This window comes from Brachypodium distachyon, chromosome 5 (genome assembly GCF_000005505.3).
Source record: "Brachypodium distachyon strain Bd21 chromosome 5, Brachypodium_distachyon_v3.0, whole genome shotgun sequence".
Lineage (NCBI taxonomy): Eukaryota > Viridiplantae > Streptophyta > Magnoliopsida > Poales > Poaceae > Brachypodium > Brachypodium distachyon.
The window spans coordinates 25,580,540-25,599,051 of NC_016135.3; the positions used below are offsets into that span (position 1 = coordinate 25,580,540).

At 48.2% G+C, this 18,512-nt stretch overlaps 3 protein-coding genes across 8 annotated transcripts; 1 reads left to right on the forward strand and 2 right to left on the reverse strand.

Moving 5' to 3' along the window:
• The first annotated feature begins 1,839 nt into the window (after positions 1-1,839).
• LOC100821169 (loricrin) lies at positions 1,840-5,952 on the forward strand. 5 transcript variants are annotated; one of them, XM_024455803.1, is made up of 4 exons: positions 1,870-2,073; positions 2,228-2,289; positions 3,220-3,340; positions 3,658-5,952. In XM_024455803.1, the coding sequence occupies exons 3-4, from the start codon at positions 3,291-3,293 to the stop codon at positions 5,531-5,533; spliced, it is 1,926 nt and encodes a 641-aa protein (XP_024311571.1). In that variant the 5' UTR covers positions 1,870-2,073; positions 2,228-2,289; positions 3,220-3,290; the 3' UTR covers positions 5,534-5,952. The 5 variants fall into 5 exon arrangements, with proteins under 5 accessions (XP_003580653.1, XP_024311571.1, XP_024311570.1 ...); XM_024455802.1 differs by having other exon boundaries at positions 3,220-5,952; XM_010242206.3 differs by lacking the exon at positions 2,228-2,289.
• On the reverse strand, positions 5,787-11,396 carry LOC112269315. Of its 2 annotated transcripts, none has more exons than XM_024455805.1 (2): positions 7,823-9,282; positions 5,787-6,208 (listed from the first exon to the last, which is right to left on the reverse strand). In XM_024455805.1, exons 1-2 carry the CDS (start codon positions 9,189-9,191, stop codon positions 6,168-6,170), a joined length of 1,410 nt encoding a protein of 469 aa, XP_024311573.1. In that variant the 5' UTR covers positions 9,192-9,282; the 3' UTR covers positions 5,787-6,167. The 2 variants fall into 2 exon arrangements, 1 of the variants encoding a protein (XP_024311573.1); XR_002960974.1 differs by lacking the exon at positions 7,823-9,282 and adding an exon at positions 11,336-11,396 and having other exon boundaries at positions 5,873-6,208.
• Positions 10,239-16,204, reverse strand: LOC100825876. The gene is made up of 4 exons (XM_024456088.1): positions 15,930-16,204; positions 13,787-15,126; positions 12,605-12,687; positions 10,239-10,594 (listed from the first exon to the last, which is right to left on the reverse strand). Exons 1-3 carry the CDS (start codon positions 16,202-16,204, stop codon positions 12,620-12,622), a joined length of 1,683 nt encoding a protein of 560 aa, XP_024311856.1. The 3' UTR covers positions 10,239-10,594; positions 12,605-12,619.
• Between the last annotated feature and the right edge of the window lie 2,308 nt (positions 16,205-18,512).

Genomic DNA, 18,512 nt, shown 5'->3' on the forward strand with positions numbered 1-18,512 from the left:
CTGCTGTTCTCTTTTGCCAACCTTGCGAACCGCACCGACGTGGAAGCAAGCATTGTTTGCAAATTGGTCTTTAAAATCCTCATCACGCGAATATGCGATGCTACCCTGTAAAACGATTCTGTCTGCGCTACCCTGCCACGTTCCCCAATCTGCTGAACCGGGTTTTAGTTTTTAAATGAAACTGAAATTGCTGAACCGGCCGGGTTGCATGTGGCGCCTCGCCGTCGGACGGGCCGTGCAAATTAGCGCCATTGGTCGTCGACCGGCCATTATCATCCCCGACACGTCGCGGTCACCGGGTCACGGCTGCTTCTTCCAGAATCGTCTCCGGCTCGATCGGGTAGGAAGTTAAAGCCGCCGCTAGATTTCCTGTCTCTTGTTTTTCTTTTCATGCCATTTTTCCTTTGTTGTATTCTTCTTTCTGGGAGAGGACTTTCTTTGTCGTCTCAATATTATTTGCCGTGCGTCTTTTGACTTTGGCGGCGAGCATGGGAGGGGCCGGGTGCTGTCCTGTGCGGGCGGCTACTCGACATTGGAAGCGTTGGTTGCTGATTGGTGGTGGTGGACTCGAGTCGGTATGCTGTCCTTGCACCTGGACAGTTCTTCGTGCATGGAACAAGATAGATCATCGTTGCTTTTGCTCATGAGTGCGTGCCGTGGTCGCTGTCCCGCGTGTGATATCCTGTCCATCGGGTAAAACTAAAAAACCAGGCTCGTCGTACGTGTCGACGTGCCTCTCGTCAATCCCAACAAGTGGCATCACGAATGTACCGTGGCATCCGATTTACGTCTAAGATTACACGAGATGTTTTAGGTTTTTTTCCTTCCACATTTTTTTTTCCTGATGTACAAGGACAACATGCTCATGAAGTAGAGGCCCTTGGCTTTGGCACAATGTTGCACCACAAAGTTAATTGTTTGCTTATTGGAGTAGGAACAGACAGTAGACACGCCCACGCCCATGCACTGCACCTGGACCCATTTTCGTGCATGAAACAAGCGTTTTGCAAGGAACAAGTGCGTGCGTGCCCGGTGCATGCGGCGCGAGAGGGACCCGGCCCGTGTGCCGTGTGCGTCCGCGGGTCGCTGTCCGTCGGTAAGAAAAAAAAAATCCAGGCTCGTCCTCCGTGTCGACGCGCCTCTCGTGGCGTCCGATGGACCCGAGACGTGCCATGCTCCTCGAGAATAGAATACATCGCGTGAATTGTGAATGCGTGCAGAGAATTGTGAAAGATCAATCCTGATAACCATCGGAGGAGAATGTACCATGGCATCGGATTTACGTGTACGATTACACGAGTTATTTTGGGTTATCCTGCGTTATGTTTGGCATTGTGTGAGCATTAGTTTTATTTATTTCCTCCGTCAAACAAAGGATGTCTCAATTTTGATCAAATTTAAATGAATCTATACACCAAGTCATGTCTAGATACATCCAAATTTTGACAAATTTGAAACATCTTTTGTTGAACGGGGGAGTAGAAAACATTATATCTATGCTTTTTTGATAAAAAGATATATAAGGATTAACCATTACAATCTTGAAGAACCACCTCCACCGCATCGGGCAGACCGAAACCATAAACTAAATTATATTTCCTCCGTTCAATAAAGCATGTCTCAAATTTTGACAAAATTTGAATACATCTATACATTTAGTCATGACTAAATAAATCTAAATTTTGACAAGTTTGAAACATCTTTTGTTGCACAGAAGGAATAGATTTTTTAGCATCTTCCCTTGAAAAATATTTTCACTGTCCGCACAGATGTCTTATCCGACAGCTAAAAGAGGATGCTGTTAGTTGCGGCTGGGCTGCGGCCGAAGCCGAGCATTCCCTAATCTTATGATTGATTAGTTGATTTGATCCGATGCTCCTTCCACAGCCCCAAAGGCCAAATTCCATCCCCTCCATGGCGTAAAGCTCCATCCCATCTGCCTCCCCTTCTTTTTCTCTCCACGCCTCTTTATTTCCCCCACCTCCCCTAGTCTCCATTTCCATTTCGCCTCACGCTGCTCTCCTCCACCCATTTGCTTCGCCGCTTCCTGGTTCTCCAGTCTCACCTCCACTGGTACGGATCTGCTCCTCTCTCTAGTTCTTGCTTTAGCGCCCTAGTTCATGCCATTTTCAGTTTCTACCCATTTTCCTGTAAGAAGTTCAGAGTTTGGTGTTTTTTTCCCCTGTTATTGATGTCTTTTGGTTTTTGTTTGCGCTGTATTGGATAGATTGAGGCCTTGAAGGCAACGAGAAGCATAGAAATAGAATCTCGCGGTTGCAGCCTTGCAGGGTTAGTTATCTAGTTCTGCAGTCCCTGACCGTCTGGCCTAAACGAATGGATTTTAGTAGGCAATTGGGGAACTAGAGAATTCTGGTGGATAACTTGTGAATTTTAGTACGCAAATCGACGTTTTTTAACGATGGAACTTGTTATTTTTTGCTTCTTATCGGGACAATAATGATGAACACTGTGGCCTGCTTTATTATTCTTTCAGCACTGCATGTTGGTTGGTGCCGGTAAAGTCTTAGTCTTCTGCCGTGCTTGGAATAGCTGAAAAAAGAAGAAGCATTTTCATAATGTCAGGCATTGTAGATTTAGTTTAGCATAGTTGGATCAAATTTGCATTTCCGTTGCTTGTAGGCTGTGTCTGTCGGTACTGTGCACCTGATTGTTATCAGTTATTGACTTTGGAGCAGGCTGACAATATTTATTTTCGACTTATATCTTAGCATGAGAATAACGCGTGTGGCCATGAGTGATTGCCATACCAAGTTGTCACCTTATGAATCTCTATTGTAGTTTCTAGATTGGATCCAGTATACACCATGCGAATTTGTGAACATTAGTGTGTGGCTTTAGCGCTTTACACATTGCAGTTGCATGGCATTTTAGTCAACATATATCTTTCAGTCTTTCAGATATACATCCACCATTCTCATGTAGGTAACTATAAAATCATTCATCGGCTGATCAGATATATTTCTGATGTATCCTTGTTAGCATTTTCCCACAAACTCATGTAAAACGGTACTTGTTAGTCTCGTACTTTTTGTTTGTCTTCCAAGCTTCTTGTTCTACTCCATTGCCTGCTAGCATCCATGGTGCGTGCAAATTATTAAGGATGAGTTGGCTTGATATTATATTTGAGCACTTGTTATTTTTTTACGTAGTTCTAATCTTGTATAGCTAAATTTCACCTGTTACCTAACTTTCATGCAGATCTTGGAGGGTATTTAATTGTGTAATATGAAGTCTGTCTGTGGATAATGTACGCCTAAAATGCACCGCCTATGATTCTTGCTCATAGCCCTGCAACATCACCATTGATCATTTGGGACCAGTAAGCTGAATGCTCATGGACAGAGCTGATACTTCAGGCTTTGTCAGTGGTGGCTCACATTGCATGAACATTGACGTGTATTTTCATCTTATGTATACTGTATACTTGCTCAGTGGTGAAGGGTTAGAACTGGGGTTCTGATGGTTTGACAGAACACTTGGTCACTGGACAGCTCTTAAAATCTTTTTCCATCCTAATCCTACCTTATTTATATTAACTAGGATGGACCTTAATATGGCCAATCTTTGGTTTCATGGGAAGGAACATATAGCTGATTCTTCATTCTTTCAAGCTGAATCCACTGCAATGAATTGCAGGAATGAAGACCTAGATGTAGCAACAGCTAAAGTTGGTTGTCTCGGCAACTCAGAAGCAGTTGAGACTTCCAGAAAATCATTTGAGCAGAGCAATCAAAGTTTGTCTGTTCCTGATGATGACTGCAGGCTGGTCCTAGGACTTGGACCAGTGACAAATCTGTATTCTGCTGATAGTCACTCACATGATGGGAACAAAGTTAAATTGCCTGCAACTTTGTTTGCACAATGTTGTACCACAAATGATCCTGTATTGGTGCTGGGGATGTCAAGAGGCAGCTCAAGAAATTTACAAACCACAACCGTGACAGGCAGCCAGGAACATTCACATAAAAGAAAAAATGGAAAAAATGGCATTGTCTTCCCACTTATTGATGAGGGATCAACTTCAGCCAAAAGGAAATCAGGTGATTATGTGCTTCCACTTCTGTTCGCTGCAAGATCAAATGACCTCTGTCTTAATGGAACACCGTCAGAGACTGATGTTCAGCAACACCTTGGAACTGGATACGATGCCGATCATGATAGATCTCTTAACCAGCACGAGGTTCAGCTTAGCCCTGAGCCTTCAGCAACAACTGATTGTTCTTTTGCTGCAACTTCAGATACAATCGCTTGCACTAATAATGGGGAGCAGAGAAGGAATCAACGCCATCTTAAGAAGTGTAGGTTCAATGGGTGTTCAAAGGGTGGCAGGGGTGCATCCGGACTCTGCATTTCCCATGGTGGCGGTCAGCGATGCCAAAAGCCAGGTTGCAACAAAGGTGCCGAAAGCCGAACAGCATACTGCAAAGCTCACGGAGGAGGAAATCGATGTCAAGAGTTAGGCTGCACCAAAAGCGCCGAAGGGAAGACGGAGTTTTGTATAGCTCACGGTGGTGGACGCCGGTGCGGGGTTCAGGAGTGCTTGAAAGCAGCAAGGGGGAGGTCAGGATTGTGCATAAAACATGGTGGAGGGAAGAGGTGCATGATAGAGGGCTGCACCCGGAGTGCCGAAGGTTATCCTGGGTTGTGCATCTCACATGGAGGTGGTCGCCGGTGTCAGTACCCAGACTGCTGTAAGGGGGCACAAGGGGGAACCATGTTCTGCAAGTCCCATGGTGGAGGCAAAAGGTGTATATCTGAAGGCTGCAATAAAGGTGCCGAGGGCAGCACATTGTTATGTAAAGGTCATGGCGGTGGGAAGAGATGCCTCTTTGAGGGAGGTGCAGTCTGTCCTAAGAGTGTTCATGGTGGAACTAGCTTCTGCGTGGTGCACGGAGGGGGCAAACGCTGTGCTGCAGAAGGGTGTACTAAGAGTGCTCGTGGTCGCACTGATTGCTGCGTGAGGCATGGTGGTGGCAAACGCTGCAAATCTGATGGATGTGACAAGAGCGCGCAGGGGAGCACGGACTTCTGCAAGGCGCATGGTGGTGGGAAGCGGTGTGCTTGGAGCACCGGATGCGAGAAATTTGCCAGGGGAAGGAGTGGCCTATGCTCTGCACATGCAACCTTGATGACTTCAAAGCAAGAGCTCGAATGCACGCAGGGCAAAAGCATGATCGGGCATGGCTTCTTCAGCGGGATCGGCTCTTCTTCCTCGATGCTGGGCAGCAGCATGGACCATGCAATCTCTTCTTCTTCCCCTGGTGGCGCCTCGTCAGATTATGGCGATTCGTTGCAGGACATGCAGAGTGGCAGGCTCATACCGCGGCAGGTGCTGGTTCCTGGTTCTCTGAAGCCCTCTTCTTCGTTTAACCTGGAGGGCAATGGTCATGAGGGTGCAAGGAGCCACAGCCAGAGCTTTGGGTTCGTCGTGCCAGAGGGAAGGGTGCATGGTGGAGGGCTGATGTCGATGCTCGGAGGAGCTGGAGGCAGCAGCGATGATCCGAAATCCTGAAAACTGCAGATGTTCTGTGTGCTTTGAGTCTATTATGATTCGGCACCTAACAACTGTATGGTTTATATCTCCACGTCAATTTGCTGTCAAGCTTGAGCAAGGGGAAATATGCAGCAATCAATCAGGGCCATGTGTAACACGTCCTTCCATAATGCTTTCAGCATGTAGTCTTTCTGTACAGTATATATTTTATTTCAAAAAGTGAGCTTTTGTCAATTTGTCGTCATATCAAGTTGATACAACCGCACAACACATAACATTTCAGAGTTCAATCACAATTAGATGGCCAGGAGCATAGTTATACTGTAGATATATATAGGAAGTCAATGGTTCCAACTCTGTAATAACTGGCCAGTACATTATGAAGCTATTTCAGTGCTTAATAGTTATATTGTTCCGGATGATAATTTATCAAGGAAGACCTAAGGATTTTAAGAAGCATACACCTATCATGCTTGATGTTTGCTGATGGTCCTTACATGCTACTTTCATTCTACTGAGAACCGAAAGTCTGGAAACACTCAGATTTCCCTAGAACAAGATACAGTAAGTTTATCGGCAAACTTCAACAAACCCAAAATTCCTTGGATTTTCCAAACCACGAAGAGTTCTGTAAGGTACCAGCATCAGCTTCCTAATTGATCAGAGCAACTGCCTCTCTTAGTTCCAAGAAACCTGAAGGAAAAAAGAAACACTAGGAACATCTTAGTGAACATGTGAAGATTGATATTTGAACAGCAAAAAGAAATCTGAGTAAAGAAACACTACCTCCATTATCCAAAAACAAACAAATGCTACCTATGTCTCTTTCCAGTATTGAAAATAGACAGGAATTTAACATCTGCATAACATGTTTATTTTCTATCGAAGTATCCATGTCTTGATTGTAGCAGAAAATACATCATGATCGCTTGTTAAGAATTGCAAGCTTCAATTCGACCTTGATCCCAATTTTCGTCAGGTTAGTGGAAAGTCATTGGTTTGGAAATAATGCTCTAGCAATTTTGTCTTGGAATATATCTCATCTGCAATGAACAACATACTACTAATAACTTCAGCTGGGATGGCTCCTAGCTAAAGCTTACTTTTAGAATAGGACTCAATCGTAGACTAGTTCTAGATGGATGGAGTTGAATCAAGTTGCTCCCTCTCGTAGTCTTAACAATACAGAGGGTTCAATTGTGTGAAAATTGCACGGTTCAAGGATTGAATGTGCAATCCTTATATAGGCATCATGGCTCGGGTCAATAAAGATTGCTATGCGCTGTGGGTTGGATCAAGGCCCTTTTGCTCCAAGAAAAAAATCCGGCTTGATCAGTCGGTGATAATGCAGCAAAAGGGAAGACATGATCATCATGATGACCAGCCCACAAGAGATTCATTAGCTGGTAAAATTGGTCGGCGTCCTTCAGGCTCCTATACAGCCCACAAGAGTTCTTGTTCGTTCAGCTGGGCAGGTAGCAGACACCAGACGGTTAGCTCTTCGATGAAATTTAGGTTGAGGTTGCTACCTCCTAGGGGTAATTTGAACTACAAGGAGCGGGATAAAATGCAGGAGAAAGACTGATGCAGAAAGTACAGTTTTCTGTGTGTGCAGAAAGTTGATCACCAAATACAAGGAATTATTTGATAAATAAAAAGTAGTTTGTGCAGCAAGGTTCAGTCTTGACGAGCCACGGCTGCTTCAAAAGTTCTAAAGATCCTTTCCTTCCATGGAGATACTCACTCAGATGCATGGTCTTTTCTGAGTAGAAATGAAACTGTAATTTCGACTGCGCTGGTGCTAGAAGCTTAATTAACCTGAAGGATGCACTGCATGCAGGGGCTGAAGGGTTGTTCAACTTATAAAGTCTGCATGTTGCAGCTAAATTTGGCATGTGAAGGATAATCCTAGAGCTGGATGCTTTAAATCAAAAGTTTTGCATCCGGGAGCAAAGTTTCTGATTTGGCAAAATGTGGTGTTCTGTCATGCAGATATTTTAGAAGCAGAGGTTGTGAATGTTCAGAGTTATAAATGATACGGAGTAGTAGTGTTGCCCATTAAACTAGCTCGCTATGGTGCTATGTTGGAACCGGGTGCCATCATGCTGTGGATGGACTGGTTCAGAGATGTTTCTCTAATCTTGTGATTGCCGATTCTCATGCTACCTTGGTTCGGTGGAATTCTGCCATTTCATCTAAAAGTAGTAGTACTATCACCATTCTAAACCCCAAAGAAGACGGCAACTAAAACGACAGCGCACAGGAATCTACAGCAGTTGCTTAGAATTAAGAGGAGCGATCGCTTACCTGCTGAAGGGATCCGGCTCGACCCAAGCCACGGCGGAAGCACGCATGGTACGAAATGATCGCCGTCGAACTGAAGCAGAGAACTCCCAATCACCTCGCCAATGCGGATGTTCACGACGACGGAGTGCTCGCCGACAGCGAGGTACATGACACTGGCGTTCAACGGGTCAAGAACGGCAATCTCCGGCGTCTCCTTCCCTCGCAGAGGCAACCACGGATATTCTCCTCCATCCGCCCAGACCCGGCTGAGCGCCACCCGGTGCTCCAGCGTCCAGCCGCCGCTGCCCTCCTCGTCGAACACGAAGGAGCTGAGAACGAAGGGCTCCCGCTGGGACACCTCGGCGTAGCGCAGCCTCCCCTCGCTGACCCCCATGCGCCGGTACCTGGGCAGCCCCTGCGCGAACACCACGCTTCTCTCCGTGCGTTCAGGCAGCACGCTGCCCCTCGGCAGCTCCACGAAGCGGGGCTCCGGGCGGTCGTCGAACGGGTCCGCGGAGATGGCGCCCCAGGTCAAGTCCACCCACCACAGCCGGCCGCCGAAGGCCAGCGCCTCCTGTTCCAGACACATGCCCCGCGGCGCACGCGGCAGCCTGAACGGCGCGCTCACCACGATCTCCCACTCCTGTGTCTCCGAGAGAAACCGCTCCATGACCCAATGCCGGCTGTCCTCGACGAAATCGGCCACGGCGTACCTGTCAGGCGGGCCGGGCCGCCCGTGGCGATCGGCCCGGGTGAGCAGGTCCATGTTGGTGGTGCCGCCGGACAAGAGCTTCGAGGTGCCGTCGATGTCCGGGAGGCGGGACAGCTCGGCGGTCACGGGGTTGCAGACGAAGCGCGTGATGTCGGGGACGTGGTCGGGGTCCATGCCGTAGACCTGGCGCGCTTCCTTGTCGAGGACGGGATCCGTGGCCCGGGTGTCGAGGTAGCTGATGAGGAGGAAGCCGTCGCCGCTCGCGGAGCAGATGTCGCCGGCGAAGTACTGCTTGGACCTGCTTCTGCTGGGGTCCGGGCGGGCGCTGGCGTTGAGGAGGTACTCCGGGACTCGCAGGAAGGACTCGCGCGGAGGGTCGGCGAGCTGCACGGACGCGCCCAGCGCGACGGCGGCACCGAAGCGGTGGCCGGCAACGTCTGGTGCTTCATGGCCCACGAGGGGTACTGCGAGACGCCGGCCGTGGAGAGGGAGCGGCGGAGGCGGCCGGATACGGCAGCGGAGCGGCCTTGGCCTAGGAGTCGCCGGAGCAGCATCGTGGGTATGGGCCTTGTTTGCTGCCTTGGGGTTCTGTGTAGAGGAGGCCTGGTTCATGTGGACCGGGTGCACGGTCTCGGATATTGCACTCACGGGAAAGCTTCCGGAATCCTGCGGGCCCATATGTCAGTCACCGCCACCGGAGTAGCTCAAAAAATGCCTGCATTGCTGCAGGAATACCGCGTCAAAAGTTGAATTGCCGTCGCCCATTGGCTGAATGCCTGCTACTGTGCAGACTGTACTGTGCTAGGCCAACTTTACAGTGAAGATTTGGACGAAAGGTGCACTGGGCTTCAACTTCAACCTGGGACTCATCCAGTGCCCTGCAGGGCTAACATCTGCCGCTCGTTTTAATCCGACGGACTAGAGCAAATCAAGCCCCACAACGACCAAGTCAACTAGCACACGGGTGAAAAAAAAACCCTTTGCGGGTCGTCTCGCGCGACACAGCCGTCGTGACTCTCCCGCCGCCTCCGCCTCCGCATAATCTTCAAGCCTGGTGGCTTTGGGCGCAGGAGGGTGCTCGCAGGGGAAAAGAAGGAAGCCGGCGGCAGGGGGTGGTCGCAGGGGAGCCGGTCGCGCGAGGCGTCGGATTAACGACGCAGGAGGGGCATGGCGGTGCCCTTTCACGCGGCGGCGGCGGCGGTCGGCCGGCTGCGCTGGGTTGTCGCAGGGGAGCCGGCCGCGCGAGGCGTCGGAGCAGCGACGCAGGAGGAGCATGGCGCGCCGTTCACATGGCCGCGGCGGCGACGGCTGCCGAAGCAGCATTCCTCCGCCGAGCACCTTTCCCGGACCTCTGTCTCCGTTCGTGCGCTAGGCAGACCGTCCTCGTTTCAGTTATGGGGCTAATTGCTGGAAGCCGTCCGATTGAAACGAGTGGTAGATGTTCAGGGGCATGGTACACGGTGCCCTGCCTCTAGCAGGGCACTGGATCTCAGTCCCTTCAACCTCTCATTGATCACCGATGTAAAACGGCAGCATGTCATCCTCATCTTGATGTTCGCAGTTGCCCCGAATAATCTGATGCTAGGAACCTTCTGGAAGCTGAATATTTCATTCTTGGATTAAGCAAATAGCCTTGTTATATAGCCAAGTGCTTCAAGTATATAGTTTTTTTTTTGAAGCAGTTCAAGTATATATTAGTTGGATCGGTTAAATCACTCCACGAACTGACACTAGCTGCAATGAAGTTGCATGCGTCATCATCCTTGCACAAATAAATTGGGAGTCGGTCTCCGTTTATGACGGCAAGTAGTGGGATTATGAGAAAATGGCCACGCAACCCCATAAATATGGTGAGCAACACAAGCTGGACAAACTATATGAACATATGAAGTACTCCTATCAAAAGAAGTGCTAAATTTTTGTCGTCTGAATGTTGCAGGTTTCACCCAAGCAGGCCTTCGGCTGCCGCAGAACCGGCTGGATAGAGATGGGAGCTCTGTGCAACAGGCTGCTGCCACAGTGCCCCTCACCCTCGGGCCGTCACCGTCGCAGTTCATGTTCGTCTATCCATCGCAGGCCACCTACAAGGCTCTCGCCCATCAGATCATCAAGGCTCATATTTCACAGGTCATTCACAATTAGATCGCTGGTCGCCTGGGAGCATAATTCTACTGTAACCATTCAAAAAAAAATCTACTGTAACTAACAACTGAGCACATCATGAAGCTGTGGAACAATAAACAATTATCATGCACGATCTAAGAAGAGATCCCTAAATGAGAATTTTCAGATGAGTAAACATAGCATGCATGATGTTTACTGAGGATCGTTACATGCTAGTTTCATTGATCAATTCTACTGAGAACTGAAAGTCTGGAAACACTCTCGGATTTCCCTAAAACAAGATAAAGGAAGTTCATCGGCAATCTTCAACAGACCAAAACTTCTCCATATTTCCCCCAAAATGAGAGTTCTGTAAGTTACTGTAGAGAATTCAAGGTGGACCTAACACACTACGAGAGGGCCTATTCACCTATACCAACTACTTTGGTGTAGTTGATTAGTCTCTTTTTATTTCTATTTACTTAGTGCAAGCTTTCGGGCGGCAGAGCCACTCACGTTAAAGCAAGTCTTGAATCCGGGCGGCTATGCCACTCACGTTGAAACAAGACCGTTGTGATTCCGGGCGAATCCGCTCACGTTAAATCACAACTTATATGCACTAAATACTTAGAAATAACAAGGCCTAACCGGGAGACTTATATGAACAAAGTAGTACTATATTGCTTTAGGAATATTAGTACAAGAGAGAGCATACACACCTTACACTTGCTCACACCTTGTTCTCCACCTTCTTCACTTCCTTATTCTCTACTACACAAGGTGTGAGGCAAGGGCCTCTATTTATAGGACTACATGGCCATTGGATCTTTGACATGTGTCAAAATCTTAGCCATTGATACAAAATATCTAAAGCCTTCCACACACTTCTACATAAATATCTAGGTACTAGAAGGTTTCCTATTTATTTATTTTAAACTCCTATTCTAGAGTATTCCAAAGCTTCTACATAATTCTTCATGCATATCTAAACACTAGAAGGTTTCCTCTTTTATTTATTTTATATTCTAGAGTATTCCATAGTAATGTTTTCTTTCTTGTAATATTGAGAACACTCTAGAAGTTTGCATTGTATTCTCCAATAGTTACCACCATCAGCTCCCTAATTGATTAGAGCACCCACATTTGTTAATTCCAACAAACCTGAACCGACAAAAAATATTAGGGGCATCTGAATAAACATGTGAAGAGTGTTATGGAAAAACAGCAAAACAAAATCTGAGTAGACAAGCTATTATAGTCCTCCTGTGTCCCTTTGCAAAATTGAAATAGACGGTACGTTAACATCTGCGTAACATATGAACCGCTATCACATGTCAAGAAATCGCAAGCTTCAACTTCGAACTCAATACCATTTTTTGTGAGATTTCCTTAAAGCCAGGGCCATTGCTTCGAATCAGTAAAATTACCAAGCAAGACGCGGACCAAATCATGAAATTACCAAAGGAAAAAAATCTCCGCCTCAGGCCGCGGCCCAGGGCCCGTCTCTCCGCCCGCACATCCCAGAATTGCAGGTGAGACTGGAGCCAAAGCCAAGAAGTAGGTTTGCAAGACTGAAGATGTGCTGATAATCAATTCATGTAACCCGCGGTTCACGTTTTCAGTCGCAGGAAGCTTTGAAGCTGTTTTATCGTTTGCTAGCTTCAGCTGGTGGTTCTACTTCAATGTTCATACTATGGTCAGTCTCTTCGTTTTGCAATGGTACCCCAGATTGTATCTATTTAAAGAATGCTATGCCCTGTGGGTTGTTTCACTCCATGAAATGGAACAGGGGCAAGGCCATTTTGCTCTAAAAAAATTCAGGCTTGAACGCTCGGTGACAATATTAAAGGAAAAGGAAAGATATAGTCATCATGACAACAAAGTTAGGCATTCTTCAGGCTCCTATACAGTGGTCACCATGATGAATATGGCTAGGCAACGTTCCGGCAGTATCCCAGAAGAGATTCAATAGCTGGTAGAACTGTTACCTGCATATCCTCTAGCTAGTGTCTGTCTGAACGAACAAGGATATCTGCCAAAGTCTTGTTTTTCACCACCATGTTCTTCTCGCCTGAAAAGGATTCATTACATCAATCAATATGCAAGAATATGAACAACAGCCACACACTAGGACAAAACTTGAGGTACCCCGGTTCTATTTTTTTTTACATATTGACATTTTCAGATTTTCTTTCTTGGGCACCTGCAGCAAAAAAGGAGTATTCGATACCAAAAAGCACATGTTTGGTTCCCATGCTAGTCAAGAAATTTTACATCAAAGATCTAACTTGAGGTCTCAGTGCTTTCACCATTTCAAGTGGTGTAATCTAAACTAAACATCAACAGTATAAGTATGGAGATTGATACAAGATTCCTTCTCTCTCTCTCTCTCTCTCTCTCTCTCTCTCTTTCCGAGAAGGGTGCACCCGATTTCCATTATCAGAATCTAGATGCCTTCTTGCTGGATAAGGGACATGTAGAACTAGCATTTATAATATATGTGTCTCTCCACTTTCAAGAGACATATCTGAGCACTGATTAACTGGAACATCATTGTCATGCACCCAGCCTCTGTAAAATTGACAAGCAATAGAAGCAGAAAACAAAACAGAATCCTCCTGTAGTTACAGGCGGGTCTCGAGCTAGTTAACCAGTAGTACAGGTAGCATTGCAGTAGAGGTCAAAGACACCGATCACACAGTTGTCATTGTTCAGATTTTTTAGAAGCAGAACTGATTGCAACTTATGTTAAGGTATCTTAGTGGATAAGATCAATGCATCGCAATTTTCACAATCCCAAATGCTTCGCACAAAGAAAAGGACAATCACAAAATCTCTCGTTAAAACTTTATGAGTTCACTGTTGTTACTAAACATGGAGGATAAACAAATATGGTGATGTTTCCATGCCTTTACAGTGGTGCTAATCTTCTGGTAAATATGAGGGCAGCTCTATTAGACTATTCCCACAATTTTACACTATTTTGACCGAATTAAAAAAAATTGACCGAAACAATTTACACTATGATGAATACAAACTCTGTCGAAGATGAGTAGATGACAGTTGACACACAGAAAAGCTAATCCAATGCACATGAGTCTACACGCACATGAAAAACTAATAATGTACATGAATCTAGTTGCTCAGAACTGGAAGGAGCAATTGCTTACCTGCTGAAGGGATTTGGCTCGATCCAAGCCACGGTGGAAGCACACATGGTATGAAAGTGAAACACCGGCCGCCGCCGCCGCCGCGACAAAGCGAACTCCCAACCACCTTTCGGGTGTGCATGTCCACCACAACTATGTGCTCGCCGACAGTGAGGTGCGTGACATTGGCGTTCAATGGGTCAAGAACGCCAATCTGTGGCGTCTCGTTCCCTTGCAGGGACAGCCACGGATAGCCTCCATCCGCCCAGACCCGGCTGAGTTCGACCCGGTGCTCCAGCGTCCAGTCGTCGCTCTCCTCGTCGAGAGCGAATGAACTGAGCACGAACGGCTCCCTCTGAGACACCTCAGTGTAGCGCAACCTCCCCTCGCTGATCCCCATGCGGCGGTACCGCCCCAGCGCCCGCGCCCTCGGTGTAGACATAGGTTTGTCTGTGCATTCAGGCAGCACGCTGCCCCTCGGCAGCTCGACGAAGCGGCGCTCCAGCCGGTTGTCGAACGGGTCCACGGAAATGGCGCCCCACGTCAAGTCCACCCACCACATCCGGCCGCGGAAATCCAGAGACCCGTGTTCCATGTCTACCATCACGGCCCGCGCTCGCGGGAGCTTGCACGGCGCGCTCACCACAGTGTCCCACTTCCGTGTTTCAGAGAGAAACCGCTGCACGACCCAATTCCGGCTCGCGTCATGCTCGAGCTCGACGAAATCGACCACGGCGTACCTGTCAGGCGGGCCGTGGCCGCTGTCGGTTTGGGTGAGCAGGCCCATGTGCGTGAGGGTGCCGTCCCGGATCTTGGTGCTGCCGTCGATGTCCGGGAGGCGGAACAGCTCGCCCGTCACCGGGTTGCAGACGAGGCGCGTGATGTCGGGGACGTGGTTGGGATCGATGCCAGTCAATTTCCCCGTTTGCTTGTCGACGCGGAGATCCGTGACGTGGATGTCGAGGTAGGTGAGGAGGAGGAGGCCGTCGCCGGTCGCGGAGCGGACATGGCCGAGGAGGAATTGCTTGACGCCGGTGTCGGGGTCGGGGACGGCGCTGTGTTGAGAAGGTGCTTCGGGACAAACACGGAGGACTGGCGCGGAGGCTTCGCGAGGAACGGGAACGCGCCAGGCGCCAACGGCGGCACCGATTCGCAGGCCTGCATCTCGTCCATGATCATGACCCACGAGGGGTGTGAGGCAACCGTGGAAAGGGAGCGGCGGAGGCGGCCCGATAGGGCGGGGGCGCGGCCTAGGAGACGCCGGAGCAGCATCCCGGCGGTGGGTTTGGTGGTGGCGTACTCTACTGGCGTGGCGTGGTGGTGCTTGTTTGCTGCTGGTGGGTTTTTTGTAGCTGTACAGCCTGGTCCATGTAGACTCGGTGTACACAGCTTAGATATCACGGATTGGCCCATACGTCAGTCAAATAGGTGCAATCGGCGTAGTACAAGTCCCGCGGTGCTGTATTGCTGCACAGCCTGCAGGCGTAAAAGGCTAAAAGCCGAGAGCATTTGAGATTTGTGTTGAACAAACATTTGAGATTTTGAGGTGACGTCGCCGATTGGCTGAACGCCTTTGCCCTTCTTGATGTTTCGAATCGGTAAAGCACAGCGAGAGCACCCAGCAAAGCGAGTCTTCGAAGATCAAGTATGTTTGTAACGAGAAGTAGCATGACCTTATGCAGCCTATAGCTCAGTCTATCACAAAAATTAAAAGGTTTGTAAAAAAAACAAGAAGTATGTTCCTGGAATTCACAGTGAAGATTTCACGAAACGTGTACTGGGCTTCGACGTTATTGATCACCGATGTAAAACTGCAGCATGTACTCCTGAGTTGCCCCGAATAGTCTAATCTCATTGTTACTAGTAAATCATCTGGCTGAGCTACCCATTTCGGAATGAGTAAAATGCATCACAAGTTCTAATTCTTTCGTAAAAACCCCAAGTGAGTCCCAATTTTTTGAAACTGCACATTTGAGTCTCAGTTGTTTCATAAGTGGTTCAACGCAGGTCCTAATGTGACTCGGACGCGTGTCTGCTGCCTACGTGGCTACTTGGACCCACATGTCAAATGACAAGGTGGACTTCTTTTTGCAAAACAACCCTTCCTCTATTTCTTCTCTCCCCTGAGCTTCCTTCCCCCATCGAACCGCCCCCTTCTCCTCACACCGCGGCGAGCTGAAACCGCGCCTTCGACCTCTCCTCAGCAACTCGCACGCCTCCCCTGCCCCGCCGTGGCCGGACGGACCCGCAGCAGCCGTACGCCAGCACCGGCGCTGGAACAGCAGCAACAGCAGCAATGGCGGCACCGACTCGCAGGCCGGCATCGAATCCAGGATCATGGCCCACGAGGGGGTGTGAGGCAGCCGTGGAAAGGGAGCGGCGGAGACGGCCGGATACGGCGGCGGTGCGGCCTAGGGCTAGGAGGCGCCGGAGCACCATCCCGGCGGTGGGTTGGTGGTGGAGTACTGGCTTGGTGCTTGCTTGTTTGCTGCCGGTGGGGGTTTTGCAGCTGTACAGCCTGGTTCGCGTAGACTCGGTGCACACAGCTCGGACCTCAGAACTCTGATAGTCGGATGTCACAGGGTGGGTAAGTATTCGGTGAACACGCCAACGGGAGACTTGTGGGCCCATACGTCAGTCAAACTGGTGCAATCGGGGTAGTAGAAATCCCGCGGTGCTGTATTGCTGCAGCCTTGCCCGCGTAAAAGTCTGGAGTCGGAAGCGCTACCATTGCGCCATGGATCCGATGTTTGCCCGCGTAAAAGTCGAGGGGATGGACGTCGCCGATTGGATGAACATCTGTGCCCTTCTTGATGTTTGGAATCGGTAAAGCACAGCCGGAGCACCGAGACCAGGAGCACTTTGATGATTTGTTTGGCAGAGTGAATGATCAAAGTACAAGTAAAATGTGACAAATAATCAAATCAACAAAATTCTAGCTTAGAGCATCTTCACTCGTCTCCCCCATAAATCGTCCGGCGTATGACCATATGAGGGGGTGCCGGCGCACCTTCTTCGTTTGAGGCCTAGCGGCGACCCAGCCGCATCCCCAAACGTTGGTCCCCCAAATTTGGTTTGTCTCACCGACAGTGGTAGCCCGCGCTGCTTTTCAGCTACTGCCAGCGTCTCCGCTAGCCCCCCCGTGAGTAGGGAGCGGCCTGGGGGCGTCGGCTAAATTTTTAGGCCACGCCAGCTACTTTTTGAATTTAGTGGAGTGGACTGGGTGGTTTTTTTTTTAGAGCCGACGTCCCCATTTTGCGTTTGGGAGGCCTTTAGGAGGCCCGGATGGAGATGCTCTTAGTGTATTTTCAGAGGACTTGAAAAATTGTAATGAGAAGTAGGATGAACTGATGCAGCCTATGGCTCGGTCTATCACAAAAATTTAAATGTTTGTAAAAAAACGAGAAGCCTGTTCCTGGAATTTTGAGACTAGACAAAAAGGATTCTATCTGAATTTATTTTTCAAAACTTTGTCCAAAAAAAAATGAAAGTTTTATCTTGGAAAATCTGGAATCTAGTCCAGAAAACGGGAAGCCCATCCCAGAGTAGCCCGTTGCAAGTGCTGGGCACCGGCTGCCTTCCACAACAGTAACATTGACGGTGTGCTTGATGACGAACGCGAGGCTGACGACATGGAAGTAAAAGGTCATCCAACAATCATGGCATTAGAGACAAGCGATATACTCCCACCTTCCCATTTTAAACGTTGTTTTAGAATCATCACAATAACGAACGCATTTATTTAAGCGTGCAAAACGGCAAAAAACGCTGCACGCTTGGCTACATGCATGGAAAGTTACCCTCCCCAGCCTTAATCATAGCTGCATGCAACCAATTAGCTGTGCGCTGGCGTGCTGCATGGTTGGGGGAAGGAGGCGGAAGAGGAGAGCAGTTAACAAGAGTATATCGGGAGATTAAAAGAGCAGTTATTGCTCTGTGAAACCTTAACATCTAGTTTGGCATCCATCATTTGGATATAAAATTCATAAATTCATTTTAAGTTTCAGAAACAACTTGTTTGGTTGTCACGGAATTGATCACAAGAATTCAATCTCAAATTTCATGAAATTGCACTATAACTAACCCCAATTTCTTTCCAAAAACCATCATTTCTTTGGAATTGTCTTTTACTCTCCAAATCCATGTGGTAGACAAACATGATTTTTGAACAAGGAATTCAAATTCAACCAAATGAAATCCTATCAAAAATTGGATTTCATTTCATTTCTACCAAATGAAATGAAACGATGGTTACCAAACGGGTGGTAAGCGTTTTTTAGGAACCGGAGTCAACCAGGTTAATACGACACTTTTTTGGGAAAAAAATTAAATCTAAAACAACACATAATTTGGAAAGGAGTGAGTACTAAAGTTCTAGCTGGGGCGCCTCGAGATCGCGGTGGCGAAGAAGCCAGAAGCGCTGCCATTCTGAGGAGTTGTGGAAAGCACATTGAGAGAACGGGTTGGCAGACGGGCAAGGATCTCGTCGGACACAAACTTGTCTCCAGTTATGAAGACGGTGGCATTGTTCATAGTTTTCTTCTTGGTTCGATAACCAATCGCACCATAGGTTGACCGACCTATATGATATATAAAATCCTTTGATTGCAAAAATATACTCTTACACGAGAGATGTAAAATCCTTTGGGGAATTGATGACAAGGGGGTGTTCTCTCACCAGTTCTCACGGATGGCATTCCTCTCTACGCATTTATGCTCCACACTTGGTACTGGATGAAAGGACACC